This window comes from Oreochromis aureus, linkage group 13 (assembly GCF_013358895.1).
Source record: "Oreochromis aureus strain Israel breed Guangdong linkage group 13, ZZ_aureus, whole genome shotgun sequence".
In the NCBI taxonomy this organism is placed as follows: domain Eukaryota; kingdom Metazoa; phylum Chordata; class Actinopteri; order Cichliformes; family Cichlidae; genus Oreochromis; species Oreochromis aureus.
Window position 1 is genome coordinate 4,406,994 of NC_052954.1, and position 16,678 is coordinate 4,423,671.

At 42.2% G+C, this 16,678-nt stretch overlaps 1 protein-coding gene across 1 annotated transcript in view; it reads right to left on the reverse strand.

The window, feature by feature from the left end:
- The window catches only part of LOC116318748 (ras and Rab interactor 2-like), a 69,530-nt gene that overhangs the window by 36,048 nt on the left and 16,804 nt on the right, over nucleotides 1–16,678 (reverse strand). Inside the window, exons 2-4 of the mRNA XM_031737871.2 lie at nucleotides 13,268–13,370; nucleotides 6,293–6,393; nucleotides 4,034–4,244 (exon numbers count right to left, since the gene is read on the reverse strand). Of these exons, the coding sequence (XP_031593731.1) occupies nucleotides 4,034–4,244; nucleotides 6,293–6,393; nucleotides 13,268–13,327 (372 nt within the window). The 5' untranslated portion in view covers nucleotides 13,328–13,370. The remainder of the gene's footprint in view (nucleotides 1–4,033; nucleotides 4,245–6,292; nucleotides 6,394–13,267; nucleotides 13,371–16,678) is intronic.

The following is a 16,678-nucleotide window of genomic DNA, read 5'->3' on the forward strand; positions in this document are numbered from 1 at the left end:
CCCCAGCCACCTCCTCCAGCTTATCCGGGGGAACACCAAGGCGTTCCCAGGCCAGCCGAGATATATAATCTCTCCAGCGTGTCCTGGGTCTGCCCCTGGGCCTCCTCCCGTGGGACATGCCCGAACACCTCACCCAGGAGGCGCCCAGGAGGCATCCTTGTCAGATGCCCGAACCACCTCAACTGGCTCCTTTCGATGTGGAGGAGCAGCGGCTCTACTCTGAGCCCCTCCCGGATGGCCGAACTTCTCACCCTATCTCTAAGGGAGAGGCCAGCCACCCTTCGGAGGAAGCTCATTTCTGCCGCTTGTATCCGCGATCTCGTTTTTTCGGTCACTACCCACAGTTCGTGGCCATAGGTGAGGGTAGGGACGAGATCGACCGGTAGATTGAGAGCTTCGCTTTTACACTCAGCTCCCTCTTCACCACGACGGACCGGTGCAGCGTCCGCATCACTGCAGCCGCAGCACCAATCCGCCTGTCGATCTCGGCACCCTTCTCCCATCACTTGCGAACAAGACCCCGAGATACTTGAACTCCTCCACTTGGGGCAGGAACTCATTCCCGACCCGGAGTGGGCACTCCACCCTTTTTCCGGCTGAGAACCATGGCCTCAGATTTGGAGGTGCTGATCCTCATTCCCGCTGCTTCACACTCGGCTGCGAACTGCTCCAGTGCGAGCTGGAGGCCTTCACCTGATGAAGCCAACAGAACCACATCATCCGCAAAAAGCAGAGATGAGATTCTGAGGCCACCAAGCGAAAGCCCTCCGCCACTTGGCTGCACCTAGAAATCCTGTCCATAAAATTATGAACAAAACCGGTGACAAAGGGCAGCCCTGGCGGAGCCCATCACCCACCGGGAACGAGTCCGACTTATTGCCGGCAATGCGAACCAAACTCTTGCAACGGTTGTATAGGGATCGAATGGCCCGTAGCAATGGGTCAGACACCCCATACTCCCGCAACACCTCCCACAGGACACCCGAGGGACACGGTCGAATGCCTTCTCCAAGTCCACAAAACACATGTAGACTGGTTGGGCAAACTCCCATGCACCCTCAAGTATCCTTGAGAGGATAAAGAGCTGGTCCAGTGTTCCGCGACCAGGACGAAAACCGCATTGTTCCTCCTGTATCCGAGGTTCGACTAGCGGACGAACTCTCCTTTCCAGCACCCTGGCATAGACTTTCCCAGGGAGGCTGAGGAGTGTGATCCCCTGTAGTTGGAACACACCCTCCGGTCTCCCTTCTTAAAGATGGGGACCACCACCCGGTCTGCCAGTCCAGGGTACTGCCCCTGATCTCCACGCAACATTGTAGAGGCGTGTCAACCAGGACAGCCCTACAACGTCCAGAGCCTTCAGGAACTCGGGCGGACCTCATCAACACCAGGGCTCTGCCACCAAGGAGTTGTTTAACTGCCTCAGTGACCTCGCCCCGGAAATTGGTGGGTCATTCCCTCATCCCCAGACTCTGCTTCCTCCTCGGAAGACGTGTCAGTGGGATTAAGGAGGTCCTCAAGTATTCCTTCCACCGCCTGACAATTTTCTCAGTTGACGCCAGCAGCGCTCCGCCAGCACTATACACAGTGCAGGTAGAGCACCGCTTTCCCCTCCTGAGATGCCTGACGGTTTGCCAGAATCTCTTCGAGGCAGTCCGAAAGTCTTTTTCCATGGCCTCTCCGAACTCCTCCCACACCCGAGTTTTTGCTTCAGCCACTGCCCGAGCCGCATTCCGCTTGGCCTGTCGATACCTGTCGGCTGCCTCCGAGTCCCACAGGCTAACCAAGCCCGATGGGACTCCTTCTTCAGCCTGGTGGCTCCCTTCACCTCTGGTGTCCACCATTTGGTTCGGGGATTACCACCACGGCAGGCACCAACCACCTTGCGGCCGCAGCTCACTGCAGCAGCTTCGGCAATGGAGACGCTGAATGTGGTCCATTCGGACTCAATGTCCCCAGTTTCCCTCGGAATGCTGTTGAAGCTCTGCCGGAGGTGTGCGTTGAAGATCTCACGGACTGGGGCCTCTGCTAGACATTCCCAGCACACCCTCACTACACGTTTAGGTGCACCGGGTCTGTCCAGCGCCTTCCCCGCCACCTGATCCAACTCACCACCAGGTGGTGATCAGTTGACAGCTCAGCCCTCTCTTTACCCGAGTGTCCAGAACATATGGTCGCAGGTCTGGTGATACGATTACAAAATCGATCATCGACCTGCGGCCTAGAGCGCCCTGGTGCCACGTGCACTTATGGACACTCTTATGTTCGAACAAGGTGTTCGTTATGGCCAAACTGTGATTTGCACAGAAGTCCAATAACAAAACACCGCCGGATTCAGATCAGGGAGGCCGTTCCTCCCAATCACGCCCCTCCAGGTCTCGCTGTTGTTACCCACGTGAGCATTGATTTCTCCCAGCAGGACAACAGAGTCTCCAGATGGGGCACCTTCCAGCACCCCCCCCCTAGGGACTCTAAGAAGGCTGGGTACTCTGAACTGCCACTCGGCGCATAAGCGCAGATGACAGTCAGGACCCGTTCCCCGACCCTAAGGCGCAGGGAACAAACCCTCTCATCCACCGGGAAAAACCCCAACGTACCGGCAGCAAGTCGAGGGGATATTAGAATACCCACTCCAGCCCGCCGCCTCTCCCCAGGGGCAACTCCAGACTGAGACAGAGTCCAGCCCCTCTCCAGGAGACTGGTTCCAGAGCCCAAGCCATGCGTAGAGGTGAGCCCGACTATATCTAGTCGGTACCTCTCAACCTCACGCACTAACTCAGGCTCCTTCCCCACCAGAGAGGTGACATTCCATGTCCCTATTGCCAGTCTTGGCAGCCGGGGATCAGTCCGCCAGGGCCTCCGCTCCTGGCCGCCGCCCAGCACACAATGCACCCGACCCCTATGGCGCCTCCTGCGGGTGGTGGGCCTGCGGGATGATGGGCCCATGTCTCCTCTTCGGGCTGTGCCCGGCCGGGCCCCATGGACTAAGGCCCGGCCACCAGACGCTCGCCCTCGGGCACCCTCCCCGGGCAGGGTAAACTGTTCCCTCGATATTCTCTTCATATGGGTCTTCTGAATCGCTCTTTGTCTGGTCCCTCACCCAGGACCAATTTGCCATGGGAGACCCTACCAGGGGGCAAAAGCCCCCAGACAACACGTTTGCACAAAAACTGGGTCATTCTTCATGTTCTGCTGACTCAGCTGTGTTTTCTAGAGAGCTGGAAATACTGTAAGGAATGTCCTAACATCCATGCTCTTCCTATATTTACACAACATATACACAACAATGAAACGTGTAGTGCTGTATATTTACTGTTATCAGAGACTAAAAGTATCCTAAAGCTAAACTAAAAATCGAACTGAGGACATATTTGGTCCTGCACTAGTTTAGTTTTTGCTAGTTCAGCTGATTATACGTGAAATCCAGCAGCGGCTGAAGCATCAGGTTAGATCACTGAAATTCTCTTTTCAACTTTAGAACTACAGACTGACTGTTTCAGCTGGTGGCCTAGCACTGGCATCTAAACCCATACCTTCACTTTTGCCTTTGAATGGTCAACAGTTAATCAGCAAGAATATAGAGATTTTAAAAAACACGGATTTTGATGGAATCTTGCAGAGAGGTGGGGTATCGGCAATATCATTTATTTTGGTCCAATTAATCCAAAATATTTTCTTTAAAAACAGACAAACACTTACCGTAGCAGAAATACTCAACACACTTTTATTGTTTGTTTTTTTTAAGTTTTTTACAAAATTAGTTCCTTAAGACTCAAAAAAGTGACTCCCATCATGTTGTTTTGTGAGTGATCTTGTTGTAATACATATAAGCTGACTGCGTTTAGGCCGAGGTCAAACAATACACTACCACTGTTGTGACTGGTTTTATTGAGGAAAAGAAAAAGTTTGCCGTGTTAGTTGTGATTTCAAGCCTCTGTTGTATTAAACATTAAATATTAATCCAAAGCGAGAGCCTCCAGGTAAGTTAGCAGTGTTGGAAAGCAGGAAGCCGCAGTGGCAGCCGTTGCCTCACCCCAGCTGGCTGGTTCTGCAGTATGTGCACGGCTTCCTCGTGCCTAAGGCCCAGCTGTAGCCACACAGTATGGGTATGCACCAGTCTGTCCAGGACATTGAGGCGTCGGTGGAGCGAGTCGTAGCCAGAGTCTCTGGCACCGGCTAGCCCTCCACTGATGCCAGCACAAGGTGAGGCCTGCAGGAAGAGGCCTCCCACTTCTTCCCCCAGTCTGGAAAAACAAACACATAAAATCAAGCATCAGTGACCGGCTATACAAACCACAAAAACACACAGAATTTTTCTTTTAAGGTGTAACATTTGAACATATTTTAGAATTGAATGCATGTTCAGAGACATTCTCACATGGTGCTATATCCACAACAAACCTGGTATTTATTAAAATAGTTTTTTTATTGACATAGTTAATTAATAAAAAGTAGTAAAAAGATGAAGAAATGCAAAGAAATGTTGTAGATGAGCTGTTCCTCAGCAATAAACTCAAATAAAGCACGATACAAAGGTGGACTGATTAGATCGAACGCACCCACGCAGACAAAAATCCCCAAAGTGTGGCTAAAATGACGCCTCGACTTCCTTTTTCACAGTTCCCTTTAATGAAATTTACTAGAAACTTTCTAGCAGTCCAAGTAAAACTACTTTCTCTTTTGTATTTATTAATTAATTACTTTATTTACTTTTTAAAACATGTCTATCCAGTGAAATACTACACTGGGAGAATATTGAAATACTTCAGTTTGATTGTTAACGGTAAAAATTGCCATAAAGCAGTCTTTGTGAGCATTACTGTTTAGAGTGATGATGTTTATTGGACTGAGCCACCTCTGAACGGCTTTAAAAAAACAAAAAAGCAATGGAATAGCTGAGTCAAAGTATAGACTTCATTCTTTTTGAATCCTTAACATGACCTTAAACAGCCTCTTCATGCTGGAAAACACTGTTTTAATACAGCCGCATTGATGAGTATCCCAAGTGACATGAAGGACTCATCAGCTTCACTCCTGTGTTTGGTCCCAAATGTGGCACAAACAGTTATTAGGTTTAGGGGGCAATTACTTGTTCACATAGAGCAAGGTTAGTTAGTGTTTTTCCAAATGAAATCATTTTTTCAACACTGTTTTCTATCAATTCATAATAAAATTTGTTGAAATATTAGATGTGACAAATATGCAAAAGTAAACCTAAGAAATTTGGAAAGGGGCAAATACTTTAGAACACTGTAGACTTTATGCTCAGAAAGCTGATGCAACCATTTCCAAATCATCAAGAGAAAGTCTTTTTTCTAAACTCTTGTTGTGAAGCATCAGTGAGCTATGCAGTGTTGTGATGGTTCCCTCCAGGTAAGAACATTTATGGTTTGAGTCTTTGTTGGTTTCCTCCTACAGTCCAAAGACATGCAAGCTAGGTTAACTGGTCTTTTAGCTGTGAATGTGAGGTTTAAACTGTAGAGGAGAAACAAGTTGTGGAGGAATACTTGGGAATATGTGGCTTGTCATGTGACTAAAGCACTCAGTGCGGCCCAGCCTATAGTTTGTTTGGACAACCATCAAGACATCTTTTAACTTTATATTTCTGAAAACAGTCAACAGAAGCTCACATATTTACTTAATATGTTTACTTAATATGTTATTTACTAATGCAGTAAAGCCTCCTACTGAGATTACACACAATTCTTCCAGCTCTCACTATATACTAAGCTGCCCACCCAAACTTTTAATGCCCAAAGTGTTCATTGTGTTTAAAAAAAAAGCTATGACTAATTCAGTAAATTTAGTTTAAATTATTCCAACACAGACAGTGTGCCTCACAGTGCCTATCAACCTCCTTCTCAGTTCCTCAATAACTAACCGGTACTTTCTGAATTCTACAGAAACCGTCTCTCAGAGGAATTAATCACTGAAGTCCACACTGAACCTTACAGCTAAGGTATGAAACTTTACATTACATCCACAGGTGAGTGCTGCATGTTTACAGGCAAATCAGGTATTTTTTCAGAGATGCTTTTATCACAGTTGAGAGATGAGTGAGAAACACGCACTGCAGAGCAACTCCTGTTTGTCAAGCTGACTCCTGACATAGCTTAGTGGCATCTTTGTGCCGATATCACCACATTTCACACATCAAGACCTAAAGGTTTGCTAGGAGCGCTCTCTGCTGGCAGCCATGGAGAAATACACCAGAAGAAATCTAAAAATATACAAGCACAAGCAGACACACAATTCAGGAACTGTCTTTAATACAGACATGGCATGAGCTCACCCCACAAGTGTTTCTGTCTTCTGATCTCCTCCCGCAGGCTCCGTGTTTTTCCCCATCTCCTTCTTCAGAGTGCCGATCTCCCAGGCAAATGAGTCGATGAGCTAAACAGACACAGAGACGAAGACTCGATGATCAAAGTGCTTCTGATGCGTTTCCTGTGCTGCAAACTCTTTGTGAGGATCAATCCGGCTCTTGGGAGTGAGGACATCCTGACTTTCAAAGGATGTTTTAGGACTCGGAAAGAACTTTATGGTTCAGGTTAGAGTCGGGTTTAGGTTATGTTTATTTTATTAGGATGTGTTTAAGAAGCGAAGGATGGCATTTGTCCATGAGAAGTAGAATTGCGTGTTTGTGGTTGCAAGACAGTCTACTCCCATTTAACCACTTCCCATTAACTAACCAGAGTTGCTACAGAGGAAACAATTTGTGTCTGCGTTCATGTTGGAACATCTTCATGTCCGTACAGGTTCCACAGAGATCTGTATTGTTCACCATTCAAATCTTGTTAATCACAACACAGTATCAATATAGCGTGGTTTGAATCATAGTAACTTGAAAATAAACACGTTTTGCAATTTGTCTGAATGGCCACATTGTAATTATGTGATGCTTATGCATGGGATGTTTGTTTTAAACCAGCTGTATACTGAAATGAAACATAACGGCCAAATGGTGAGTTGGTGGGTAAGCAAAGGGAAGCAAAGAATTCAGACACCATTACTTCAGTGTGTTCATCATCCCCGTAGACCCGTTCCTACAGTACTAGCTGGAAATATTGCCTTGTCATCTTAGTTGAACACAGATAATGGATGTTGGAGTTTGGCGTGCTCAGGGTGCTGCAGCTCACTCTACTCCAAGCAGTATTTAGTCCTCAACATTGCCCATCTGTTTAACTAAAAGTATAAGTATTTTATTTTGCTGGACTCTACTTTGACAACAAGTGAAGTGTAAAACGCCCAGTCAGGTTGCTGAAAAGAGATTTAACCCAGAGCCTTCCTGCTGTGAGATGCAAGAAAGAACAAGCAAGAATCCCACTTCCATGTAGTTGGGTTGGAAGTTACGTGGATGCCTGATCACAAACATTTCACAACCAAAAAGGTTGATCAAATGTACTAAAAAAAGACCCACACATCAGCTTTTTTAAAATGCCAGTTGCAACAGCACTCATGTGATCACACACATACATATTTGATTTTTCTATCAAGTATTTCCTGTCAGCTGTTTTTCCACTTCTAGACAAATCATATTAAGAAAAAAAAATGTACAGAGACACAAGAGCAGAGAACCACATTTTGACCAAATATCTTGTTTTCATAATAGCTATGAGCTAAACAGGCCCAAACCTAACGGGTAAAATTTAACCCTTAATGTTAAATTAAAAACAGGAAAACAGGCGGTTTTGTTTCTGTGCTAGGGTCATCTACCACCTGCTTCAAAGCTCACTGATTTAACGCACTGCATCTTGAATCGTTAAACATGTACTGTATTAGCTATCAAACCATAAAATACGCATAAAATATGTGAATAAGACTTTAAATTGTGTCTGTGTTGAACTTTCACTGAACTTTCTTTCGTTTCTTTGTTGCTAAACTAATTTTATTCTGCATGTTAACTATGGCCAAAGTAACAGCTAATTATAACATTTTGCACATTTTTAAAGCCACTGGCTCTAAAGCAAGAACAATGCCTTACTAATTTTAAGAAATAATAACCCATTTTAACAAACTAACGGCTTTTATTATTATTTTTAATCCATAAAAGAGTTCTACATATGATCATAAACATCTTTTAGGGCTTCACAAGCACTGTATACCCATCAAATAATGCTTATTATAAGGCCTTGACAATAAGTATTAAGAACAGAAAGGAAACTTTCAGGTCAGCAAGAAACTCACAAAAATGACCCTTTACAGGTAAACTGGCAGCAGACACTTAAGGCCAGGAACACATCCAATTAAAACAGCCTATTTGTAAAATTACAAAAAAAACCCCCTCCTTTGTCTTTCTATATAAACTGTTTATCTAAGTGGACGATTTGACACAAATTCTACCTTCTTTTTTCTTTGTGTCAGTCTGGCTTGACCCTCATCAGAGTGTCACTGATGTCATTGGTTTCACTTCCCAGCAATGAGTCCAGCTTCTGTTGGGCAACCTCACATCAGCAGCTTCAGCACAGTGAGGAAACCTTTAGTTCAGCTGTTTCAGAGGAAATCAAATATCTGACTCCTTCATTTTTTAGGGGAACATTTAAGGTTCACAACCTCCAACGTTTAGAAAGACAACACTTTCTGAATGAAGCCACAGACGTTTCCCCCCCAACAGACATACAACATTTTGCTTTGAAATCAAAGTACCAATTTAATATCATTTATTATAGTAATAATTAGAGATGGCACGATACCACTTTTTTATGTCCGATACCGATACCGATATCATAAATTTGGATATCTGCCGATACCGATATAGTGTGTTTTTTTAATCAATAAAACTGTTTTTTTAATATCTTGCTGCATTTTGTATAAGTTCATACTCAAGTTTAAATAAACAACAACACTAAAGCTATTCTGTTATACCTGTGTGTAAAAAATACACTGCACCCAAAATATTTCATAGTTCAGCAACACTGATCAATCTAATAAACTTAAACCTGCTCCATCCTCCCTATTCTGGTATTTTAAAGAGTACTTAGCAGAAATATTAAGCAACCTAACTAATAGGGTTGGAAACTCCCAGCAAAAAAAAAAAAAAATAGGGAACCACCCCCCACCCTCCACCTCATGATGCTTAATCAGTGTAATCAACTTTAATTTGATGCAGGGTGAAAAAAAATGCACAGAAATAAATTATTTTTCAAGAATAATTAAATAGATTCAACATCTTTCTTCAACAGAATTGCAGAATTCACAGACGGTACCTTCCCAAAGGAAAAAGTACTATAGCTTACTAGGGTATATAGACTTAAGAGTTACTATATACAGTAATGGACTTCTATACATTTTACATCAGATTAAAACTTTGGGTGTAAGATTCAGATAATTATTTATTAAAAGCTAGACATTTTAAATGAGAATAAGAAAGAAAAGTATGTCTTTGTGCCCCTTTTCCCTGTTCATGCCCTATCGGCCCCCTGGCTAAACTTTGCTAGATCCCCCTGCACAGTTACCAGCCGTCAGCTACGTAGAAAAGGATCCTGGTGTAGAAAGTAATATTAAATAAATTCTAACAACAGCTTATCAAGCTTAAACGTGCTGCTGTTGTTCAGCCGCTGGTTTCCTCTTTCTGGTGCAAAGTGGGCCAAAAACAAAGAAGAGAGACGGACTCGCGACAGAAAAGCCGATCAGCTGATCGTTAAGCAGTTTCACGATTGAAGTAGCAGCAGGAAGGTGAGGGAGAGAGAGAGAGGCAGTCGCTCCATATATCGGTTGTTAAGCTTAACATGGGAACGCTTTACAAACATTCAGAGATGAACTTACACACTTGCTTTACTTCTCTCTGGGATAACTTCGGAGATGAACTGCCGGATTGCTAGCGAGGCTACAAATACACACAGCTGCTCTATCACATGACGCACACTGCTCCTACGTGCTACGGTTATGAGCCGAGTTACTCCGTCGCAAGTTTTGTGAGCTGCTTTTTTGATATTTAATGGATCGATTACATTTTTTATTTTTCGCCGATATCCGATCCAGTAATTTAGGTCAGTATCGGACCGATACCGATACGTAATATCGGATCGGTCCATCTCTAGTAATAATAAGATGTAGCAGCTCTACATCAGTTTGAAATAAATGACCATTTACAAATTATAAATGCTAAACAAAGAAATAAATTTCCTAAGCCAGATGAATAAAATAAACAGCTACTGCCAAAAACCAACTCCCAGAGTAACAGCTACAGCCCACCACAGGGGGAGCCACAAGCAATAAAACCAGCTTTAACTACCAAATTTAATCTTTCACATAACAGGAAAATATAGAAACGAGACTGACCAGATGCCAAAGAAGGCAGAATGCATATTAAGAGAAAGCCAGGCTACGCTTGCTCAGACCACAGCTTAGAATATTCTAGCACTTCTCTTTGAGCTACAGACATAAAATTGTAGACATTTCAACTGTATTTCAGCAGGATCACAATGGGTTTTTGTTTTTTGCTATGAATCATAACTGATTTGTCTCTCTATAATATGACTGGCATCAAAGTATAAAAAACTTTGTGTCCTATGTTTTAGAATATATCAAAATATTGATATTAATATCCACCTAATGTTTGATGGTAGATACAGTAGTGTGCAAAAGTCTTGAACCAGCTCTTATTTCTTTAAATGTATCTTCCATGGAAGCAGAATTTCTTGCAATAATTCAAACAAAGGTACCTAACTCAACCAGTGTTGTGTTTACATATAACAAACCTGTCAAGGAACCAGTTTTAAAATGTATCTTTAGATAGTTTGTTATTAGCACCCTGTCTGCCCGTCTCATTTCTGTAGTTACACAGTCTGACAGACATAAGGCACTAACAAGAGGATTCCCAAAGATCTCTTAGCTACAAAGATGGTTTGCAGTGTGTCTTTAAAAGAAGAAACTGGATACGTGGAGGACAAAAATCCTTAAAAAAGAAAATAAATCAGGAAAAAAAAATACATAAAGACCTGACAGCTGGCGAGATATTCATCTGGTCTCTGCAATATTGACAAAACTAATGGAATTTTTCAGTTTTGAGACCCAAATTCTGGCAAGCCTGATTTTACAGGATTTACTCTTAAATGCTTTGAGGCGACTGCTGCTGTGACTTGGCACTGAATAAATAAAACTGAAATCCATCTCACTTTCCAGCTTGCTCTTATATAACATCTATTACAGCTATGCAAGTCTGCAGTGACAAAGTTTTTTAGTTTTCAACATCACTATTTTTATTAAACCCCTGTGGAAAAGCGTGTGAAAAGTGATACTATATTTGATATATATGTTTAGACCCAATCAGACACAGTACCCTTGATCAACAGAGGCTTGCTGAGCACCAGCTGACACTCAGTGATGTTTCTCAGAAACGTCTGAACAGGACGAGCCACTATTCTTACTGAAAATGAACTTTGCACTCGAAGTGTTAACCATCAGTGGCAGTTATCACAACATGCTAACACCTGCAGTTAGCTGTAGTTTGGTTCATGTACTTAACTGTCTGATTGAAATCAGTTCAAAGCGCTGTAATGATAACAGTCCTGCCTTAAACGCACACACACACACACAGCCTTGTATTACAACTTTGACTCACATCAAAGCAGTAATGACTTCAAAGCACGACCCTAACAAAAAAGCTAAACTACAGCAAGTGACACACTCTACATGCAATTGTGCAGGGCTGGTTTTAACAAAGGAGAACCTACCACACACCCGCAGACACATGCTTGCATGCTGATGCCACCGCTTTACCCTCACGGCACGGACACCTGTCCTAACAGACTCCATACACTTGCATGCCGTGTAAACGCCAAGACAGTGACTTTCCACTCTACATCAGTATGATTTATTAAAGGTGTAATTAAAAGGCCTGAAAGTCCCAGACAACATAACACTTTTAACAAGTGTTAAAAACAGCATCGTCTGTGAGGAGCAGGAGAGTGGATTCAGCACCACAGCGACTCTCTTCAGACCTCACAAAGCTTCTAATACAAAGAGTTGCTCCTAGTAACATTTTCAAAGCATGTCCTATTAAATTTAGGATGAAATAGTGATTTAATAGTAAAAATATTTTATCTACAAATAATAATACAATGTTGAACACTGTGGAAAACTGTTGGGAGTGGTGAGGAGAACTCACAGAGCATAGTTCTGCAGGAGCGCACCAGAACAAAGTTCGACCACTTCGTTTTCCTCCAAGTGGGGAAAAGTTAAATATACACTTCATAGATTTCAGTTAATTCATCTTTCTAAAGGTCTAATCGAGCCAAAAGGACAAAACTGTGTGTTTATGAATTCACAACAGTACAATTTTTTTTTCAGTAACTCAGATGAGCATTTAGACAAATAACCTTATGAACTATTCATGCACTCAGGTCAGATGTAGGAGCTCTAAGAGTACTCCTGTTGTTGCGCTGCACAGGCAGAGACACTGATTTATGTTCCAGCGTTATCACTTCTTTTTTATTTGTGTTATGAAATTGTCAATTTACGGTCATAATGAAACCATTTAACAACTCTGCTCAACCCACAAGTCTTGTCTCAGGGGTTACTGAGACTAGACTTTTCCCTTTTTTCCAAATACATCCAATTAAATTTTACTTTACTGTACTTTATCTGACAACTATCACATCTCGTCAGTGCCAGAGTTACTATGCCACTCTGTTGAGTCCATGCTCTAAGTGTAAAACGAAATAAGGAAATTAAGGGTGGATTTTCTCACAAGGTTGATTTCAGTCTTAATGAAATTCACCTAATAAATAAATGTCTACGAAAGAGAAATGTAAATTCTTGTTCCCATCTCCAGGATGTGGTAGTATCACTTGTAACTGTCAGATGTCACAAACACAAAAAAACCCACATTGCTTGATTAAAGCAATGAATCTTTCAAAAGATAATGTGAAATTTTCTTTTACGTCAGTCAGAATTTCTTTAGTAGGAAATGTAGGAAATTTTGACAAGAGCCTGATTTCTCATGGTCTGATGAATGTGATGCTGACTGCAACTTCTTCCTCAAAAACTTTGGAAATCCAGCACACACTAAGCTTCACAAAAACAAAGACGTAGAAAGCTTTAGAGGAAAACACATGACAGAACTACGCTCAGGCAACTACACCTCTGTCCCATCCTCCTTTTAATCTTCTCCATGTTTTGGCCTTTAACTGGTTTTTCTGATCCCCAGCCCCACCTCACACTGAAGCCAGAGGTCAGTGAGGGACAGCTGACCTCTGGCTTCTGAAGCGTGCTGAGCGCAGCTCTGTTTGTAAGGATGTTTCTGACTGCTCAGAGTGACACACACCTTGAAGAAGCTGCCCTTGCTGTCCCGCTTGCAGGGCAGACTGATGGTCCTTGTAGACATGTTGCCTCTGTGGTCGTCTCTGTGCACCTGTCTGCTGAGCCGTCTGTGCAGGAGGGGATAAAAACACACACATTAGAGACAAACAAAGTTCACCCCAAAGGAGATTCACTCATTCAGAAACACCATTTCCCCACCACACTTTTTCTCCTTGTCTTCCTCGAGACCATTTTAAATAAATTAAGGCTGCTTGTGCATTGAATGAAACAACTCCACCTCAAAAAACAGCCTGAAAAATTAAGGATTCACTTTCATTCACTTGCACAAATACATACTAGAGCACATGTTCTATTGGGATAAAAAAGTACTATGTACATATGTACTATGATGTAAATATGGGACAAATCTGATATCTCTTTCTAGTTTCTGTACTCTTGCTGCAGAAAGTTTTACAGTGTTGTGAAAAATTATTTGTCTCCTTCCTGATTTCTTAGTTTTCTGCATATTTAATCAAACTATTTTTACATTTTTCAAAAAACTGATGAATGATGATGTCATTTATTGAGGGATATCCAAACCCATCTGACCTTCTGTGAAAAGGAGAAATGAGGGAGAACATCTGGAAATACTCTATTTCTCTTTGTAAAAACCTGAGCAAGACATGAACTGGTATTCCTCTACCTCACTCTTCATTAATAATGGTTTTAAAATAATTTCTGTCTTAAGCAACACACATATTTTAGGTCTTATACTCTGAAAAACATTTCACCCAAAACAAATTCCAAAGCAGATTTGTGTTTCCTACAATACTGTTTGTGTTTTTAAACAGACTGAACCCACGAGCATATGCAGAGGCACGCTTCTCACAGATGTTGTGGTGGATCCTTTTACAGCAGCTGATACGAGCCAGCTGTGAGTGGCATGCAAACACATCGCAGACCTTCCCTTTAAAGAAACACATGAGTAAGAGGAAAACACCAACATCCATTGGCTGACCCAAAATCCTTTCCTCTTCAGACACTTCAACAACAGTGCTTGAACAGAGGCTGTTATGAAAGCATAAATCTTGAGTCTGCTGCTGGACAAACATGTTATTCACCGTTTGACTCGAAATGAAAGGCTGATACTTTTTGGGGTTTTTTTTTTTTTTTTTGGTGCTCCAGATTTAACACTCAGGGCTCGTGCTAAGGTCAAAGAAGAGGTTCAGGCATAGTACTGATTATATATACACTGTGCTGAGAGCCAAACACATGGACACTGTAGCTGCAAGCAAGAAAAACACGGCAAAAAGACCAAAGAGAGGAAATATGTTTCAGGATTCACAGCCGTCAAGCTATTGATGCCATCAGACATATATGACATGAGGGAATGCAATGTTTGGAACCAAGGGGAGAAGTCATTTTTGGGGGAAAAAAAAAACCCAACAACACCAGAGCATCAGATTTCCCTTTTATTACTATTAATTTTCTTTTTTCTTTTTTTTTTTGGCTTGAGAAAATTGGCACATGTGTAAGATTGAGAAACCTTGAGAAAAACAGGTTTCTTTCCTGGAAAGTAAGCACAGCTAAAGATTCACAGAAGGCATGCAATCTCACTGTTTTTTGTTGTTTTGGTTTTTTCCAGCCTGCCTCGTTTCTCCTCTCCTCCTCACAAATCTATCGGGGCTCTGTTGGGTCAAGTCCTCATGTGAAAACAAAGCAGCAGGTGGGGTTATAGTAAGATGTGTTTGTGATTGTGTGTGCGAGTGCTGGCAAGCTGCAAGTGTGAGATTCACACACAGTCCAAACCCGGTAAACAGGGAGGCTCCCGTGGTTGTCAGTCTATGAAAAATAAACAGACTGCCAGTTCCCCAGAATAATAAATAGCAGAAGGAATGCATAAATTACACAAAGCGAGAAACAAACAGTGGTGGAATATGTTAAAGCCAAATGATTAAGTAATAAAAAGAATGAGGGAAGCGTTCAAGGAAATGAGCTGTTTGATCACCTGCTGAAGTAAGTCAATGCCTGTGAAGCACTGCATTGGAACTAATGTAAATTCTGCATCTTTTTAACACACAATGAGTATTTCCTTGTAGTTTTTTTTTTTTTCCTTCCTTTATGGAAAATCTATAGATTATGGCCACAAATCATAACCCTGGTTTGAGAATGGGCTTTGCACCAGATCATCAACATTTCAGTGTCAAGAGCTCCAAAATCTCCGTCTTAATGAAATGACATTGATGACAAGCAAGGAATCATCTGTCATTTTCCTCCAGTTACTATATTTGGTTTTCTTCTTTAACAGTCCGTACATACACTCTGTGACAGTAAGTCACATGCTGCACGGTTCCCAGAAAAATGAGGCTTAACAAAGTTGGCGAGTAAAATACTACAACAGAACATGTGGAAATGAAAACGTGAATCATACGTGTGTCACTGTGTCATGTTTACAGAAAAGCAGCCATCAGCTGCAGAGTTGCAACACGTACAAACCATGTGACATACCTGTAGATACCTTAGTTTTTTTTTTCCTTTTGTTCAAAGACATACAAAATTTTGTTCAACATTAGAGTTTAGATGTGATGTAAACATCCACATTAATCTTTAGAAAAAAAATAAACACACTTAAGAAGTCAACAAAAGTAAGTGCAACAAACACCAGCTCAGCAATACTAGAATCCACAACTATGGCTGAAAGAGGGAAACAGACTGAGATGAGTCATATCCTTTAACAAAAGCCCTGTTTGTTTTATGAAAACTACACCTCTATCACATGTTTTGCATTCAGGGTCCTGGTATTAGCATAGCTGCTACTAGATAATCCTTGTACCAGACTTTTTAACACAGCGTGTTAGACCACTATAGTAAGAGTGACAAAATGTGTTCACTGACCACAGGACTGCAGAAGCGTTTAGAAGCCCAGCGTGTGTCACTAAAGGACCAGGCCTGATTTTAAACAGTGCTGCCTGAGGTCTCAAAAATCTCAGACATTCAGTATTTTTCTTTTGCATACAGAGATTCCTCCAGATTATCTTAACCTTTGAAGAAATGTTGAACTCAGACACACAGAAATATGACCATAAGTGAAGAGACCTTGAGAAGAGTAAATTACGTTCATGTGTTCACATAACTGACCAATCAGTGCGATGACTATCACAGAGCCTCCCAGTGAATACTGCTTTTTGTAGCTGATCTACCATCTTTTACAGCATTTTTAAGCACCAAGTGCATAAACCCTATTAGTGTTCGACCTCAGAGCAGTCTGAGGTCACTGCATGTCTGAGCCTGTGTGCTGAGACATAAAGGAACTGAATGGACTACTGAAGCTTACTGTTCACACTTAAAACCACAAGAAGCTCCCAGCCTAGCATATAGCTGTACAGCACTCATTTTCATAGGTGCCTTTTTAGCAGTGCCACATGACTCACCATTA